Source organism: Larus michahellis, chromosome 9 (genome assembly GCF_964199755.1).
Source record: "Larus michahellis chromosome 9, bLarMic1.1, whole genome shotgun sequence".
Taxonomy (NCBI): domain Eukaryota; kingdom Metazoa; phylum Chordata; class Aves; order Charadriiformes; family Laridae; genus Larus; species Larus michahellis.
In genome coordinates, this window is record NC_133904.1 from 10,007,544 (window position 1) to 10,024,488 (window position 16,945).

The 16,945-nt window shown below is 47.1% G+C and overlaps 2 protein-coding genes across 5 annotated transcripts in view; both read left to right on the forward strand.

Moving 5' to 3' along the window:
• Nucleotides 1–11,972, forward strand: part of LOC141748211 (cell surface hyaluronidase CEMIP2-like) — a 59,123-nt gene extending 47,151 nt beyond the window's left edge. The window contains exons 20-25 of one of the 2 annotated variants that reach the window (XM_074599869.1): nucleotides 2,301–2,483; nucleotides 4,412–4,625; nucleotides 5,642–5,743; nucleotides 7,982–8,142; nucleotides 9,435–9,544; nucleotides 11,615–11,972. In XM_074599869.1, the coding sequence (XP_074455970.1) occupies nucleotides 2,301–2,483; nucleotides 4,412–4,625; nucleotides 5,642–5,743; nucleotides 7,982–8,142; nucleotides 9,435–9,544; nucleotides 11,615–11,835 (991 nt within the window). In that variant the 3' untranslated portion in view covers nucleotides 11,836–11,972. The remainder of the gene's footprint in view (nucleotides 1–2,300; nucleotides 2,484–4,411; nucleotides 4,626–5,641; nucleotides 5,744–7,981; nucleotides 8,143–9,434; nucleotides 9,545–11,614) is intronic. The other variant, XM_074599868.1, reaches the window with a different exon arrangement.
• The window catches only part of CEMIP (cell migration inducing hyaluronidase 1), a 115,472-nt gene that overhangs the window by 40,070 nt on the left and 58,457 nt on the right, over nucleotides 1–16,945 (forward strand). The window contains exon 1 of one of the 3 annotated variants that reach the window (XM_074599871.1): nucleotides 12,484–13,995. The exons of the other annotated variants lie outside the window; for them this stretch is intronic. The gene's annotated coding sequence lies outside the window, so the exon portion shown is untranslated. Of the gene's footprint in view, nucleotides 1–12,483; nucleotides 13,996–16,945 lie in introns of those variants that run through there. 3 annotated transcript variants of the gene reach the window in all.

The window sequence follows — 16,945 nt, forward strand, 5'->3', positions numbered from 1 at the left end:
TTGGCGGTGGCTGGAGAACAGGCGTCTGACCCCCGGCCGCCGCCAGCGGGGAGGCAGAGCCCTGCCGACCGTCCCGCCGCCGCCGCGCTGCTGCTGCTCGCTTTGCTTTTCCCAGAGCCAGGTCCAGCCACACAGCCAGGTATTTGGGAGGGCTTACGGCGGATTTTGTACAAGATGAAGAAACAGAACTGAAGTAAAGAACTAAATAGCAAGCTGTTAAAATACTACTAAATTAAAGAGAAAATAACCACCTTATTCTCTCCTATATTTACATAAAGGATAACTTCTAATGCCTGCCCTTCTCACATCTCCTCCCAGGCCCTTTGTTGTGGGAATGCGCTTATTTCCATCTCTCTCTCCACAAACTCCAAAGTAGGTGCTTTTCATTTGATCCTTTCAATCTTGATATAATTTATTGCAGCCTGCTCACATGAACGATAGGCTCTAGCACTCATATTCCCAAATGCTCCAGCGACTCAAGATGGTCACAGCTGTGGGGTTTTTCACGCTTTTTTTTTTTTTCTCTCTCTCTTTCACCCTCCAATTGCCTTTTCTAGTGCCTTTCTTGTTCCCCGGGGAGGTGGCAGTCAGCGTAGCATGGCACCGAAGCTGGTTCCCAGCATCTGAGGGAGATGACAAGCCCTTTTTGTGATGGCGTCTTCAGGGGATAAAATGTGCTAACGCAATGCAAATCACCCTTATGAAACAGCCAAATGTCTTGGGACTCTGTCCTAAAAATATTCCACAAACATGGCTCTGGTGCATTTCTTTCATTTCCTCTAGTCGGAGGCCAAATCATCTGAAAATATATCCGTTTTCTAGCTGTCCTGTGTTATGACACAGCTGGAGTTGGTTAAAATCTAGAGGGCAGTATCTGGCTTACGCTGATGGGTCTTTGTGCAGCTTTGATTTATTATTCTAGAACAGCCTGTCCCCTCTTCCATCCTGTAGATAGTTTTGTTTTGTTTTAATGAGAAAACCAGAAAAAGGCTGAAATAGCTTTGCTTTTGTGCTCTCCATGTGTAATGCAAAGTAGAGGTCTAGGCATGTAGATTCCCAGATTTCTCCAAATTGAAGCGGTTTCCCCCCATTTATTGCTCCGCGGGCAGGGATGGTGCAGGTCATTTCAGGGGAGCCTTTGGAGAAACTTTGTCTTCCTCAGCTTCTTAGGGCCCAGAAAGACAGCTGATGAAGGTGCTATTTGTCTTTCTCTAAGCCAAATATATATTCTCACATTCTAACCAGAAAGCCAGCTAATTAAAAGAATACATTTAAAGCCTGGATGGTTTGGGTAATATAAGGAAAGCTAACTATGGTACTGGTTCAGGCCCTTTGGTGTGGTCCACAGAGCCACTTCAGAGGATGGAAAGAAAAAAAAATAATTAAGCTAATTATCTTGGTATTTGGTTTTCCTTTTCAAGTGTAAACTTCTTGCGGCTTCCTGCTTTGTACAGCACAAGTGCGTCCTGCAGACAGGAAAGGGTGTCGGGTTTTGTGGAAGATCCTTCCCATCAGTATCCCGAGTCCACCGCAGCTGCATCTTTCGCCTCTGAGTCGTGTCACAAAGGTTTTTAGTTCGCAGCCAGTTTTTCTCTCCATGAGGGTGGCGATGCAAATCACGGGATAAAGGAAGGCTACAGGGGCAAATTTTTGTAAACGTGCACGCTGAAATTGCGATACACAAGGGTAAAAAGATGATTGAACTTTACCCTTAGTTATTCTAAACTGCCGTTGAAGAGAGAGCAGAGGAGAGGGAGATTTTAATGGAAACCATAATAATAAACTTTGCTGTAAAGTGGAGGAAGCAGGTCTCTTTAGACCGTGGCTCTGGTTCAAATCAGAGATTACTTTCTAATTCCTCAATCTGTGCCCCCGGTGAAACGTCTGCTGGATGCCGGTTCCCTCTCCCGCAGCAGCTCCGGATGAACTGAAACAAGCCCCGGCTGCCTCGGGAGAGACGAGTGGGTATGTGACTGGTTGTACCGCAGCCTTACGGGGCGAGGAAGGGAAAAATCTCTGGTTTTAAGCCATCCTGGCACCTGACTCAAAGTCCTCTGAGGTCAGCCGGGGTCCCTGGATCAGACCTTTGTAATAAGCAGCCGTTGTTTCCAGACAAAGCAAAAAAAGTCTGATTTTCTTTGGCTTTGAGGATTTGTTGTGTTTTTTTTAAAGGAGGAAGAGAACCTCAAAGGACATTTTGTTGTTTTCCCCCGAAGACTGTACTCTTGGCTGCAGACCATCTCTCCCGTACTCAAGCCCTTAAGTGCATTTTCTCTCTTTCCCCCCCTTTTTGCCGACAGAGGAGACTGGCTGCGCATTGCCCTCTGCTATCCCAGGGAAGCTGTTTTCCAGGTGGTGGCTGATATCTACCAGCGCCGGACGGGGACGGTGCACAGCGTGAAGCACTACCTCGCCGCCGCTTCCCGGGCCAGTGCGCTCAACGGGACCGGCCAGCGGCTCTTCTTCTTCGACAGAGCATCGGGGTGAGCCCTGCATTACCCCCCCAGGGTCCCTCAGGGAACAGGCAACAAAACCCTCGGGGCCTTTCTCGTGCCAGCCCCAGCACCTCCTCTTTCTTTCTCCGGGTTAAAATTTGGGCCCATCCACCTTGCGTGGTCTTTGCACTGGTTTCAGGTCAAAATGGATTTACAGGTTGGAGTACCCGGGTTAGGTCTGGGTTTGTATCACCAAGCAGCAATTTTCATTGCCGTTAAGAAAATGACTGATTTCTTGCCTGGATTTAGCTCCTTTGAGGCATCCCTGCTGCTCAGATTGCTGGAGCTGTGGGTGCAGGGTATTTGTCAGAATCTACTTTACCTCAAAGGGTCATGGAAAAGAGCCCTCTCATGACTGCTGCAGCTCCAGCACTGAGATAGTCTGGGAAGTTTCAACTTCTTCGTATTCCCATAAAGACAAATTTCTAAGATCGTCACGCAGTAAAAATTAGCTTTTTGTAAATAAAGGAGAGCACCATAATACATGTCTCAGTTTGAAGGCATGAAGAGAGTCCTAGAGATGTTGCACTACCTTTATAAGACTCTAGAACACCTTTGGTTAAAAAAACATATTACGAAACTCTGTTTCTCAGTCAGCTGAAATAGGGAGGAAAAAAGTGTTTTGTGGTCTAACCATGGGTCCCATGACGCTTCACCTGACTAAGTAGCTGCTTCAGGAATCAATCCACAAGTGCCAGATTTGAAAATAAGATGGGATATATTTACTCATTCAACCAAACACATGAGCAATCGCATCCCGGAATGCTTTCCCTGCTAACCAGGCTCTTTGCTGATGGCCAGGTCTCTCTCATCATAGGAATTGTGAAATAACAATTCGCTAATTAATCCTCCTTCCCTTTTTTTTTTTTCTTTTTTTTTTTAGAAAGTTGCCCAGATTCTGTAAATAGGTTGTTTACTACTAAATAGTGGGGAAAATGGTTACACATGTGGGTGTGGGGGGGAAAGAGCCATTAGCTGCCAGCAGCCATCTGGACCTGGTAGATGAGGACTGATGGGTCTAACCTAACTTAATTCTGGCAGTATCAGCCTTTTGGTTCTCTGTTGAACTCAGCAGTGATTTTTTTTTTTAGCCTTTCAGAACACAGAAGCTAGGGGATTGGCTTTTTTCTTTTCCTGTTGTTGTTTTTTAGACTTTATTTCATAATAAGTGGGATGTTTCCCCTTCTTTTTTTAACCCCACACGCTGGATCCTTGGAAAGGAACCAAGCTTACTCATTCTTTCTTCCAGACAAATAGAAACAAATATTTAGTTTTAAAAGAAATAGAATGAAAATTCCCTTTAAACCTCGTGTATCTTTTTGATCCTGGAGCCGAACTGAGCTGTTTATATAATTTCCTCAGCCTGAATTGCAGAACGGACACGATTGAAAACATACTTAGAACAGCTAGCAAAAGAAAAAAAGAAAAAAAAAGAACTCCAAAGGCTAGAAGACCTGGCTGATTTCGGGTTTTAATCGTGCATGTCTAAGGCTAAGCTCTGCCTGGGGGCCAGGATGGTGTGGGAGATGCTGATATTTCCAGGCAAACCTGTCTCCTCCTGCGGAGCAGCCTGAGCATCGCCGCTGCTCTTTCTCTGGTGGGATGCCACCACGCCTGGGGGCGACACGGGGTGCCTGGGGCTGGAGGGGGTGTCTGCCCCACACCACGATTACCTGGTGAAGGCAGCTGGCATAGGGGCTGCGAGTGCCGCAGGTCTCGTCACGCCAGGATGAGAGGGGAGCTCGTCCTCCATCCTTGCCGGACCCGTTTTGCAATGGCTGTGCCATATTGCACTGGTCTAAGACAGAGCTGGTTGGTGATGTTGGGCACTGGGAGGGATAATGCAATTTAGGAAGCGCAGACCCTGCCTCTAGGCACACGGTGGCTCTGATCCATCTGTTTGCTCTCATTTGTAGGTACCTCTTTGTTCACCTGCAAGCCCATGAAGCTCGGAAGGGACACAGTTACTGCTCTCAGCAAGGCTGCGAACGTATTAAAATCACGGCGCATATGTACCCGGGGGACTCCTGGAGCTGTGACCCGAACCCCTTCCCGCAGAGGCCAGTGTCTGCCCAGCGCCCCGTGTCCCAGCACCTGGCAGGGGGGTGCCAGGTGTGTGGGGCCCCGCAGGTACCCCCCGGCCCCGAACAGCATCTCGGGTTCTGCAGTGTACGCACAGCCCCCTGAGGTCAATTCATTTTCACAGCGTACAAGGAAAAGCCGTAGGGAATTCCCCCTCGTGACTCTGCCTGGCATCACGTAACCTGTGTAGAGGGAAGGGTTTTGCCTGGAATTCCTGCAGCTTTTCCTAAAATCATAGAATGGTTCGGGTTGGAAGGGACCTTAAAGATCATACAGCTCCAACCCCCCGCCCTGGGCAGGGACACCTCCCACCAGACCAGGCTGCTCCAAGCCCCATCCAGCCTGGCCTTGAACACCTCCAGGGATGGGGCAGCCACAGCTTCTCTGCGCAACCTGTTCCAGTGTCTCACCACCCTCACAGGAAAGAATTTATTCCTAACAGCTAATCTAAATCTCTGCTTTTTCAGTTTAAAACCATTACCCCATTATCTTTGTACTATGCTTCAAAGATAGCCTCAAAGAAATTGCTCACCTGGAAGCATGTGAATGCACATTCATGGCACCTTTTCTCGCCCGTTTCTTTCTTTTAAACAAGAAAAATAGTACTCTTGAGAGGGCTCGGATTGGATTGGCTTTGAATTCCAAAATCCGACATTCCTGCTGAATTTCAAACTGGGAAGTAATTCTGGTTAATAGGAATAACTGGAAAATTAGAGCCAGGTTCTCTTCTCATTTACTGTAAATTCACCCCACTCTAAATCCTGTAGAATTGTTTCAGGCTAATAGAAATCTGCACTTGAGTTTACAGCCAGGCAAAATATATGAAATTCATATTCAGGTCTTAAACTTAGTGGCAGAGTGACCATCGGAGGTCCCTTCCAACCAGCGTTGCCACGATCCTTTGGTTAGCGGTGCCTTAACAATAGGCACTTACTTGTGAACCAGGATCACAGTTTGAAAAAAGAATTCTTCAAGTTTTGTGATCATACATGTATACATGAGCATTGGTGTCATTTTGTTGTTGAAAAGCAGCTTTTAAGTTTCTGTCGCTGGTGTCACTGCAGCTCGCTATCACCAGCACACCCTCAGTCAAGTACGTAAGGATCCAGATCCAGTCTCTCAGCAGGGCAGACGTACAAAACCGCTCGACATCTGCATTCATTAAGGTACGTTGTGTTATACCGCATTTGAAATGATGATTAAACAGGGGAAACTTTATCTCCAAGGAAAGTTACTGCAAAATCTCGCTGAGCCTTGGCAGAAGGAAACGGGAAGTTCTCCTGGAAGAGGCAAGTGCATTGTTCTCCCTTACAATTAACGCCATTAAAGTCATGGGGAGTTCGTATTCTATTCAGATGAGGATTTGAGCCCTCAGGGGAAAAAAAAGGCTTTTTATCACCTCAGAAGAGAATTAACACCACCACTCTAATGTAGAGGAAGGTGGGGGGGAAGCACACCAGAAGTCATTGTTTACAAAGGATGTGGGGGGAAAAAAACAAGTTTGTTTTTCTGATTTTCTCTGCCGGCATTGCAGTAAAAGATAAAAACAACTATATTTCAATACTGAAGGGGTTTGGGCTGTCAGGTTGTCCCTGCACATGCCTTATATGTCTGTCCAGACGGTTAAGGGTGACTGAAGTCATGCTTGCAAGGACACTGTCCAGGCTTTCATGCCTGTGTGCTACTGAATTACAATTAATGCTAACAAATGCCAAGCAACGCTGGCACAGCATCCTTAAGGAGCCTGAGCAGCCAAGGTCTCTTGCCACGTGCACTGGCTGCATCATCAAAAATTTATCCAAAACCATTAGCAAGCAGGTGTTACTGGAGGCAGCATCCTCACCTGCGGTGAAGTGCAGAGACCTGTGTGTGTGCAGCACTCGTGGGACAGGCATGGGATCCTCAGACCTTCTTTGCCTTTTCTAAAGCTTTAATGCAAAGCATTGTTTTTCAAAGGGAGTTTTATTTCTGACGCATGTACTCCTCGCTGAAGGAAAGGCTGGGCTGGGCAAATGATGAAGATTAATGTCTAAAGGAGGATTTTTACCCTAAATCTTAAAAGGTGGGGAAACTTTGGAAATAAAGAAGTGAAGCAGAGAAGCGCCCACCACCAAAGCACAGGTTTTGTTCTTGTTTTGCTGAACGGAATGCCAAAGCCAGAAATGTTTGAAATTTATAACCCAAGCTGCCCAAGGACTGGGCGCCCTGCTCCAGCCCCCCGTGGGGCGGTGCGAGCCCCTGTGCTGGCTCCTCAGTGGGTCTGCAGCATGCGGAGAGGGGCAGGACACGCTGCCGGGCTGGTTCTTTCGCCAGCAGCTCACGTTTAGGTTGGTTTGCAGTGGTGGTTTCTCTCTGCTCCACGTGCATCCAGACTTTGACACACTTCCCAGGCTTAGGAGTGCGAGACAGCCAGGAGCGGGCAGAAGATTTAGTCTGTCTTTGCTCCTCCTCACTCCCCTCTGCCCACCCATGGCCGGGACAGTCATGTTTCCCTTACCCTTGACCCCCTATTGCATTCAGCATCCTCCGACATCTTGCAGAAGCCACTTTTTAACACTTGGCTCCCTCGTTCCGTCTGGCCCTATATTCCCTGGAGGCGTACACATGTCTCAGATTGATGGGATGTATCTGAGCTCCCTGGTGCCTGCAGGCTTTGGACGATGATGTGTGTTGTGTATCCTGGGCTCAGCTTTCTGACCTCCTGACCTTGGTGTGTTGTTTCTCTCCTTGTCAGAGGTTGTGTCCTCCCAGCCTGGATGCTGGGGAGATCCACCAGAGCTGGGCACCTCAGAGAGCCTTTGCCTTTCTCAAGGCAAAGACCGTGGAGCATCCTGAGGGGTGTAACCTGAGGAAGGAGCCCTTGCTGTAGGAAAGGAGAGGTGTAGGAGCCATTTGTGCTACAACTTCTTTGAGGCATTGGGAACAGCCCTACCAAGAAGGGATATTTTGGTTTTGATATTTACATTTCCAGGGAAAACAAAAAAAAGTCCATGTGTCGCCTCTATTCCCTCATCTGCTGTCTCAGCACCTCTCCCTTGCTCCGTGGTCAAATCTGCTTTGCCAAGCGACAGTAATTTCCCCCACATGGAAAGAAACTGTATGAAGACTGCACTAAGCATTTTACTCCCAGCTTCCCGAATGTATCTTCCTAACACACGAAAGATACCAATGACCTCATTTCTCATGTTTTTGTACCCCATTGAGAACTAAGGGGTTTGCTCCCTCCTGCCACTGACCATCTATCAGTGATGTCACTTTGTCTGTACTAATTATATATTTTAAATTACAGGGTGTACGCCCTTGCTATTTTCCTTGCTTGTAACTCCCTTGTACGGAGAAGCAGGATGAGAGCCTGCAGCTCCCCAGCCTGCCTCCATAAAACCTACCTCTGTTCTTTGTTGCAGGTAAATGACACGGTTTTCCTCTTCGATAGCCGTGGGATATTCTTCCTGGTGCTGGATGCATGTTCAGGAGCAGTCATGAGTAGGTGGCACTTTGACACAGTCACTGGTGAAAACGCCGCCAGTGCAGTAGCTGATTATGTTCTAACGGTTATAAAAGAGAGGTAAGCAAACTGCTAAAAGCCCAGTTCACGTAGCAACGTGGCTGATAGACAAAGAAAGGAAAAAATCACCCACTTTCATAACCAAACCTGTGCTCTGAAGAAATCTGGCCCAGATTAAATATGTACAAATCCCAAATATCACCCGGATAATAAGAGAAGCAGCTTGTCTCTTCCAGGATTGTGCACATTAGAGCAGAAAGAAACAGATTTTCTGGAAAACTGGCAATTCCTTCTAAATTAACCATTCATTTTCCAGCATGGAGTAGATAAGGTCCTCACAATGACATTTGCAGTCCTGCGCACCCATCCCGGTGTCCAGTAATTTCCTGGCAGCTGATGATTCAGTTTTCCATTTCTGAAACGAGTTGGCTTCTGTTTACTCTTACTGATTGTTTTTGCCTCTTGTGACAGATGAAAATCTTAGGTGTGCCAGATTTTCCAATAGGACTTTTCTTGGGCAAGCCAATGAATAGACCTGCCTGCCTGCGGGCTGTTACCTTGCATGTGTCCTGGCACTGGTCTGGATCATCTCTGTTTGTGTCTGTCCCACATTCCTTGTGGTTTTATGTGTCGCCACATAAACATGGAACAACAGAGATTTATAGATAAATTCTTGGCTGCTGGCAGAAGCAGGTCAAATAACCAGAAAACAGACTTTCAGTCCAAGACGTTTCTGAGCAGTTCATGACCAAAGATTTGAACACTCTTGAGCTATTACATCTGTATTTATGCACGTTGAGTACGCGCATGTATAAAACTTGCATGAAGTGACATATATCCATACGATGCCTGTACGTTCGGTTTGATTTTCTGGTAGGATGTGTATTTTGCAAGTCTAGGCACTCAGCTAAACGCAACCAGCTGTGCAACCTGTAATTCATCGCGGGTGCAGTTCACTGGGGGCTGAAAGCGCATCTGTGAGGACCAAGGCTGCACTGAGGCTTGACTGAAAAATCAGACCCGGGACATAAGTAGTTTCAGAGGCTCAGGACTGCACAGCAACTGAATTTCTTCTGCGGCTGAGCGTCCCTCTCCCATAAGAGATGCGCTTGCAAATAGTCATTTGTGCTTGTTTTGATTCCGTGTGAAGCACAGGTTTAATTTAGGAACGCTTAAGCAGAGGCTTAAACTTAGGAAAGCTTACGTGCGATTGAAATCAAAGGGATTTAAGCATGTTCTTGAAGTTAAGCAAGCTCTTAAGTACTTTTCTGACTTGGAGCTTAAAGGTCTTGCAGATTCTTAATGATAGTAATATTTTGCAATCATGCAGTAATTACTGTCCTTCTTTTCAGATCACTTGTTCTCGTCTGCTCTCGGGATATTGCGGAGGTGGTGGGGAGCTCTGAAATGTCTGTTTTTACCAGGTTAGGTTCAGCAAAGCCTATTGTCTTCCATAAGGAAGGTAAATGTATTTATTCTACCAGGGTTCTTTTGCTTAAGAATTACCGGTGTGTTTCCCTACCAAAAACGTACATATCCTTATATAGTGCTTATCAATATATTTCCTACCACAATATGCCAGTGTAACCTAGAAAAAACCTCTTGGCTTAGGGATGGTGAGAAGTAGGAGAGTTATTTTGGGGCTTTGATCGTGCTTCACCACTGAGAAGCTGCATTCTGCAAATCTTTCATCTCGAAGGGAGCTTGTTTTTCTAACAATAACAACAAAAAAGAATAATTTGACAAAGATTCCATCTCTAAAATTCAACTGCTTTGCAAGGAAAAAAAATCATAAACTGAAAGGTTGATGAAAAAGAAAACAGACTGAATTGAAGTAGGAGCTTTTTTTTTTTTTGGACGGAAGGAAGGTGAAATCACCAGTTTTGGAAAGTTCTTATTGCATTTTCACCTTGGATTGCTGCAAGAAACCCATTGGTATCATTGGTCCAGGAAATCCATGCTGGGTTTCCTACTGGAAAACTAGGGGCCATTGAGTCCAGGTTTGGATGAATAATTTGGGTGATAAGGAAATTGGGAAAACAGCCGGCCAGCTTGATTCAGATTTCATTTGCAATCTCTCGAGCAGAGATCAGATGGAGAACTGGCTGTATTTCCAGCTTCTTTTTTTCTTGGGGGTTTGGGGATTATTTTTTTTCCCTACTGCTTTACTGAAATTTATATCGATTTCTGCTTTGAGTTTCAAAGCTCATTGCTATGACCATGCCAGGGGAGGACAGCACAGTCTTTACAGTAGAGTCAGTGATTTCGCTTCTGTGCCTGTTTGATTCCCGAGAAGCTGTTTTTTTTTTTTCCTTTCATCCTTTTAAAAGCAAAAATTTGAGCTTTTCTTTTTTGTTTTTGCCCTGCAACTTCATTGCTTCATTCTTTCGTCAAAGCCCCGAATACTTTTGAAAGGAATTTTTTGATTAAAAAGCAATCTTTTTTTGTTTGTTTTGTCCGACTTTTGTTCCCTGAACCACCTGTGCCCCTCGCTTGGGCGCAGCACTTCCAGGTCGTTTTGGGAGCTCGGTTCAGCCTCCAGCCCCGACCGCTCCCGGGGCACAAAAAGCAGCGAGTCCCAGGGGCACGCTGGTTGGTGGCCGTCTCCTTGCCCTGCCACCTCAGTGGGATGCTGGTGTCCAGCGGTGGGACTAAGCCGCTTCTGGCCGATCACGGGCCACCCCTGTTTTGCTTTTCCTGAGGGCAAAGGGTGTTTCACCCACGTGTCTGCCCTGATTTCCAGCCTGCGTAATTATGTTCTGCTTCACGAGCCTTTCTCCCGCTGATTCAGGTATGCGCACTATTTGACTTCACAGCTCCAAAAGTCATCGCACGCAGGACTGAGGCATTTCTCCCAAGCGTGTATTGCTTCTGCCAGGGATAATGCCAAAAAAAAAAAAACCCACCCCGATCCCCTCAACCCCAGTGGGATGAAGGTTTAGGGTCTTGTTGCCTGGTTTTGCAAAACCTTATTTAAATGAGAAGTGTTTACAGGAATAGTCTCGATCCAACCAGCTGCAAATAGCCTTGGGAGTCTTTGCAATGAAAAGCATAATATAAACACAAGACATTATTATTAAAATGGAAGAATACATAATGCCTTTGTACTTTGTGACAGCAGAGGACCGGAGCAGAGTCGACATGGGGAATGGTTTAGGCATAACAGGAAGAAACTGATGTAAACTAATAAAAGAAGGATTCAAAGTGCCTAACCATTTTCATGTCGTCAAATATGAAAAAGTACCAATCTTATTTAAAGATAAAGAGTAAACCAATATTCCTGCTAACTGACATCTGGGAACCTATCTTAGCTTATTGAAATACCCGCGGATCTGTGATGCAGTGAGGTTACGGCGAGGCTCATTCCCTCTTTCATCACCCTTTTTCTCTCCTAAATGTTCTGTTATTTTAATCCAAGGAAAAAAAAGCAGGGCTAAGAAGTTTCTGTGTTGTGTGGAGAGAGTCCACGCTGCGCTGCTAATAAGTGAACCGACCCATCCAGAGGATCACTCTCTTTGTGTCTGTTTTCCAGGGAGTTTTGCCATGCTCGGCTATAAAGGACAAGCCAAACCCTCCTGGATTAAAGTCCTTAATCATGCTGGTTATCAGAAAGCCGCTTCTCTACAGCATTATGTTCCCTTGAGGCTGAAAGAATACCAATGTCCAGCTGATGCCGACGAGTCGCTAAAATTCGCTTTTTCTCAGAACCGCTGGGAGCACATCTCTGCAGAGCCCGCGGCGCCCCGGGATTAGCATCCCTGGGGTAACACCAGCCAGGCAGAGCCTGCCGCTGTCACCAAAACCAGCTCTTGTTTCTACGGGATTGTACCAAACCGATGGGGTTCACTTGTATATTTGATAACTAATAAATATATTCTCATCTTACCCACTGTGGTAGAGCTTTTATTTTTCAAGCAGTGCCTCGCAGGGCAGGATAGGAAAAGCCTGTGGGCTGCCCTTCCCAGGGGGAAGTGTTTCAAAATGTCTACGATTTGGTATCAAAAGGTAAGTTTCAAAGGCAAAAACCTGCTCTCTGATATCACAGGGGCTGGAAATGAAATTTGGCGTGGAAACTTTAGCAACGTCCAGGGAAACAGATGAACTTCAGCAGAGGTAGGAACCTCTCCCTTCAGTGCTGTTCTCCCTCCATTCGTGTCTGCTTTTAAAAAACCTACGTGTCCATCTGCAGTGGCGTCTTAGTGAACTCAGTGACGCCTGCTTGGTAAGCATGCAGTGATCTTACGATGATATCTTCCAATCAAACTGAATATATAGGGTGCAACAAGGAGTTATAAATGTGTTTCTGTCTGTAGAAATGGTGTTTGTCCAACTGATGTGAACATTTAATTAAAGACCTACAGGAATAAAACCCAGGATAAAGTATGTGCTGCCTAGGGTAAAGTCTCGTGTTCCTTTCAGACAATGCTCATATTGACTTTCTGCTCCCATTGAGGACTGAAATACTGCCAGTGTTAGCGGCTAATTCTCTTTGATTTTTTTGTTTATGCTGCTGCTTTTTGAAGTAAAGACAGAAACAGAGCTTTGTGTGCAAACTGAGAAACAACTGCTGACCTCACTGACTACAGTTTAAGTACAAAGCCATCCTGAAGTGACGACAGACTCATTTTGGTTTGAACATGATGTGACTGGGTGACAGCAGGGAAGGGAAGGGCGATTTCAGGCTATCCATGCCTTTGTCACACAGATTACTCAAACAGGTAGGTGAAGGCTTTGTTACTAATGTCCCGTCGTTTCTTTGAAATTCTCAGAAATGGCCAAACAAGTCACTACAGGGAAAGGTTAGTGTTTTGTTGGCCAGACTTTTGCTCCCTGGTGAGTTAGTCGCTCTGGCATCCGCGCGCCGGCCAGCTGATATTGTGCCTCTGAGCGGGGACTGACCTCCTTGGCTGGGACACTTGCCTCCACCAGACAGATACCGCCCGGTGGTCCTTGGACGTGGGGTGAGAGGACACCTGAAAGATTTACAGGCAGAGGAGGAAGCCGTGGCTCCATCCCCACACCAGGTAGGAGAGGTGCGAGTCGGGTTTGGCCAGGGGAGAGGTCCTGGATGGCTGGAAAGTGTGAAGAAATCACTGATGCTCCTCAGCAAAGGTAGCACAGAGAGTGATGCACGGGACATCATGGGCCTGAGCCAGCCCCCACGGGGAATGATGGAGTCTGATGTTCTCGGTGGAGATGAGAAGTGGTACGAGGGCCTGAGCGGCTGGGACTGACCCTCCGAGGAGCTCTCTGAAGTCCTTTTGAACTCCTGTTAGTACCTAATTGTTATGATTTCTGAGACTGCGCAGGGCAAGAAAAGCAAGATGTTTTTGGCTTGTGAGCGTAAGCCCAACATAGGAACAAGCACTTACAGAGCAAGCTTTTAGCTTCTTGGAGATTTATTTGATAATCTGTGACAGGTCCAGACCCTGGATCCCAATAAAACTTTGCAGAGCTCTAACCCCAGGGTGAGACTAAACAACTGGCAAAGGAAGAGCCTAGCGAAGGAAGGAGAGGAATGTGCCTAAGCCTCTGAAAAATCTCTATTTCTCCTCCCGCCCCAGAAGGAGAGCAAATGGCAAATGTCCTGGAGAGGAAGGCATGGAGCCGTGGGCGAGCCAGATGCAAACACTAAAGTACCACAAAAGCAAAAAGAAAAATATTTACATCCTGATGCAGCTATTTGGGTAGTTAAAAGCAGCAGTTTGAAGAGGATTGAGGATGCTGTGATCCTCTTCAGCCACTGCACACACTTTCCTTACCTTGGGAGGGAAAAAAGGCTTCAAAACCAGAGACGCTCTGCAGAGGGTACAGCTCCTCCACGGACCCTTGGGGACATTCAAGACGATGTTTTCCAAGGCTACTGCTAACCTGGCATGCACCGCAGGCCCGGGTGTGTGAAGCTGCGGGGGGGTAAGTGTCGCGTGGGCGTTGTGTTGGTGGGAAGCTGTCATATTCCTCCCCAGGGAATTTCCTGAGCAGGAGGATCTCCACCTGCATGCTGGAGGCCACACGGACTCTGCATGTCCACAAGGACATCCAGGCACGTTCCATACATCTAAAGCAGTCAGGAAACACAGCTGTCCTGGTTATCCCCAGGGTGTTTCCGCAGTGGGAACACAGCAGCTCTGGCACTCCCCAGAAGCATTAGCTTGGCTATACCTTGAGTTGCTGTCAGCAGGCACAGCACATTCAGTGCACCCTCAGCCTCCGAAAATGGGGCTTGGCTTCCCACCACTTTGATGCTTTCAAAACTTGGTGCGGTGGATGAGGGTTTAATTCAGTGAAATGCTGAGCGCTTCAAAAGCATGTGAAACTGGGAGCCAGGCAGCCTCGGATGGGTGGAGTGATGTGCAAATGATTTTGTTTTAGCTGAGCCAAAAATTGCTTCCTTTCCTTTTCAAGGTCTGTAAGCCTCTGCAAAAAAAAAAAGTTAAATCTTAAAAAAAAAAAAAAAAAAAAAAGCATAGCTTTAAAATAACTCTTTTTTTTCCCCTTTTATTTCTGTGTCAAAATACTTTGCCAATATTACAACAGATTTGCAAACATCTTAGTTTCCGTTAATTTATTAATTGTAAAAATTTCCTCTAACTCCTGCTCCTCATTCAGAATCTGTTTTTATGAACATTGGGAATCAAGGAAGTCGCAGTGATGTTTACATATGGAATACCTGAGCAGAACCTTCTTCCTCGTAGGGAAAGATATTAGATAAATTCATAAGAAACCAAAGTTTGTTGGGAAGAAAGTCAGAGTGCTGCCTTTGACTCCAGTATTGACTTCCTTGAGAAGTAAAGTCTGTTCCTGAGTTTAATCCTCTTCTGCTTGCCAGTAAAAAAGAGCAGCTAACGGCTGGGTGGCAAGCACAAGATCAAGCTGAAGAGCAGAGGCAGCTACGGTGCTGTCACGTGCTGGGACAGGGAAAGCTTTTTCTTAGCCATCCCTAGAAATGCGTTCGTTTGTTTGTTTGGAAGGCCACCTGAAGGCTTTAGTTGTGCTTGTGGCTGGGTGTGCGAAGGCTCCCCCTGCACAGGAATGTCACTGCAGCAAGAGCTGGTATGTCCTCGGGTCACAGGCGCAAATGTGCTCCTCGCATCCATCTTCCCAGCTGGGGCTAAAATGTAAAATTCCCCGTGCGGGGCGAGAGGACAGTCGGTGCCATGCCATGGCAGCACGGAGGTAGCAGAGGCGCTAATTAAACAGCTCCTCCCTCTCTCAGGAATCAGCTTCCAAATCGATGTTGGCAGCTTCTTTGCATATGAATGAAGAAACATGCAGCAAGGTTCCAGACCCACCATCAAGCCAGTAAAACCTCAGCATCAGCAGTGGCAGCGGGAGGGTCTGGGTTTGGGTACTGGCAGCAAGAGGGTGCACCACCGCCCCGGCACCGACCCAGCGGGCTCTCCCGGAGCATCCCGCCCTGCAGAGAGGGTCCCTGGGGAGCACAGATTTTACTCACAGGTCCTCTCAAGTGCAAATTAGTGTCTGCTGAGAGTTCACTCTCCGCCAGGCTAAAAGGCGCTTTTTCCATGTGAGCTTTTCCTGCTCTTCTCCGGGGGTGTCTCCGGACCCCTGCTTTGTCCCCGTGCAGGTCTGTGGGCTCTCTTGCTGGGCAGCAGCAGTACGAGTAGCTGTCAGGTTTCTTGCTCCTCTTTAACATCTTTTTCAGGGGAGATCAGGTAGTGGCTGCTTTTCTCCCGTCCTTGCCATGTTTGTAATGGATGGTCAACGCTCCTGTTATGCCTGGCTTGACATACCAGAAAGGAGCCTCATCTTCAGCAGATGCTGAAGGTACATCCTCCAGAGTGTGTCAAGACGGTCGTAAAAAGCATTTCAACATACCCAATATCATGAGTTATTTTTTTTAAATTTTGGTGCTGGGCTTGGGTGGTTGGCGAGTTGAGGTTGGAGCCTCCTGTGCTGCTCCGGAGAGCTCTGCTCTTCCCCTTCCTGGGATTTGGGGTGTCCCTGTGACACCTCAAACCTCAAGGTTACCTCAAACCAGGACACACCACCACGATGCCTGTGATGATCCAGCTTCCTCAGAGCATTTCTTCGCCGTTTTGCTCTCGGGATTGTCTGTCCTGTGTTGCCACCAGTGTTAAAACTGCAGGGAGGGCGGTGGATGGGGATTCCTGTCCACGCAGTGCGCTTTCGAGTACAGTATCCCTGCCGACACCTGCGGTAGCAGCCAGCTGAGGACTTAATGATTTCCTGCATCTACTTTTAGCATTGTCTGCTGCTATTGTTCAGTTTTTTGGAAAGATCCAGCAGCTGGGAATCATTTCAGAAAGTCTGCCTTGCCAGATCCAGGCATATGAGTCCCACTTGCTATTGCCAGGCAGCTTTTAATGGCTAGATGAAAAAGCTTTTCTCACCCGAGAGAGGAGTCCCAGATGGTATTTGAGAAACGTTGGAGATGATAGACTTAGGAGGACGCTCGCACGGTCCTTACGCTCTCTGAGTGCCCGAATCTGCAGGGAGATGTGTTGACATTGCCGGTTACATCAGAGCTGAACTCAGCCACGTGGCGCCGGTTCAAGTGAGATGTGGTGTGTTGCTGTATCCCCGCGCGGCTGAGCCCTGAGCTAATGACACGGCCGGCTGGCAGGAGATAACTGCTCCCGAGTCCACTCCAGCGGGACACAGTCAAGAAAAGAGTCGCCGTCTCTTCCTCCTCTTATCAGTAAAATCAAACATGTCACTGTTTGCGTCTAATATTTGGGAATGATGCTTAATTGAGAGTCTTTGAAGGAAAATTCCTGAGATTATCCTCCGAGCAGCGTTTTTTCCAGCAGTGCGTTAGTCAGAGCTGAATCAGAGGAGTCGGATCCTCTTGGCCCTCTCGGCTCTCAGCCTTTCCAAG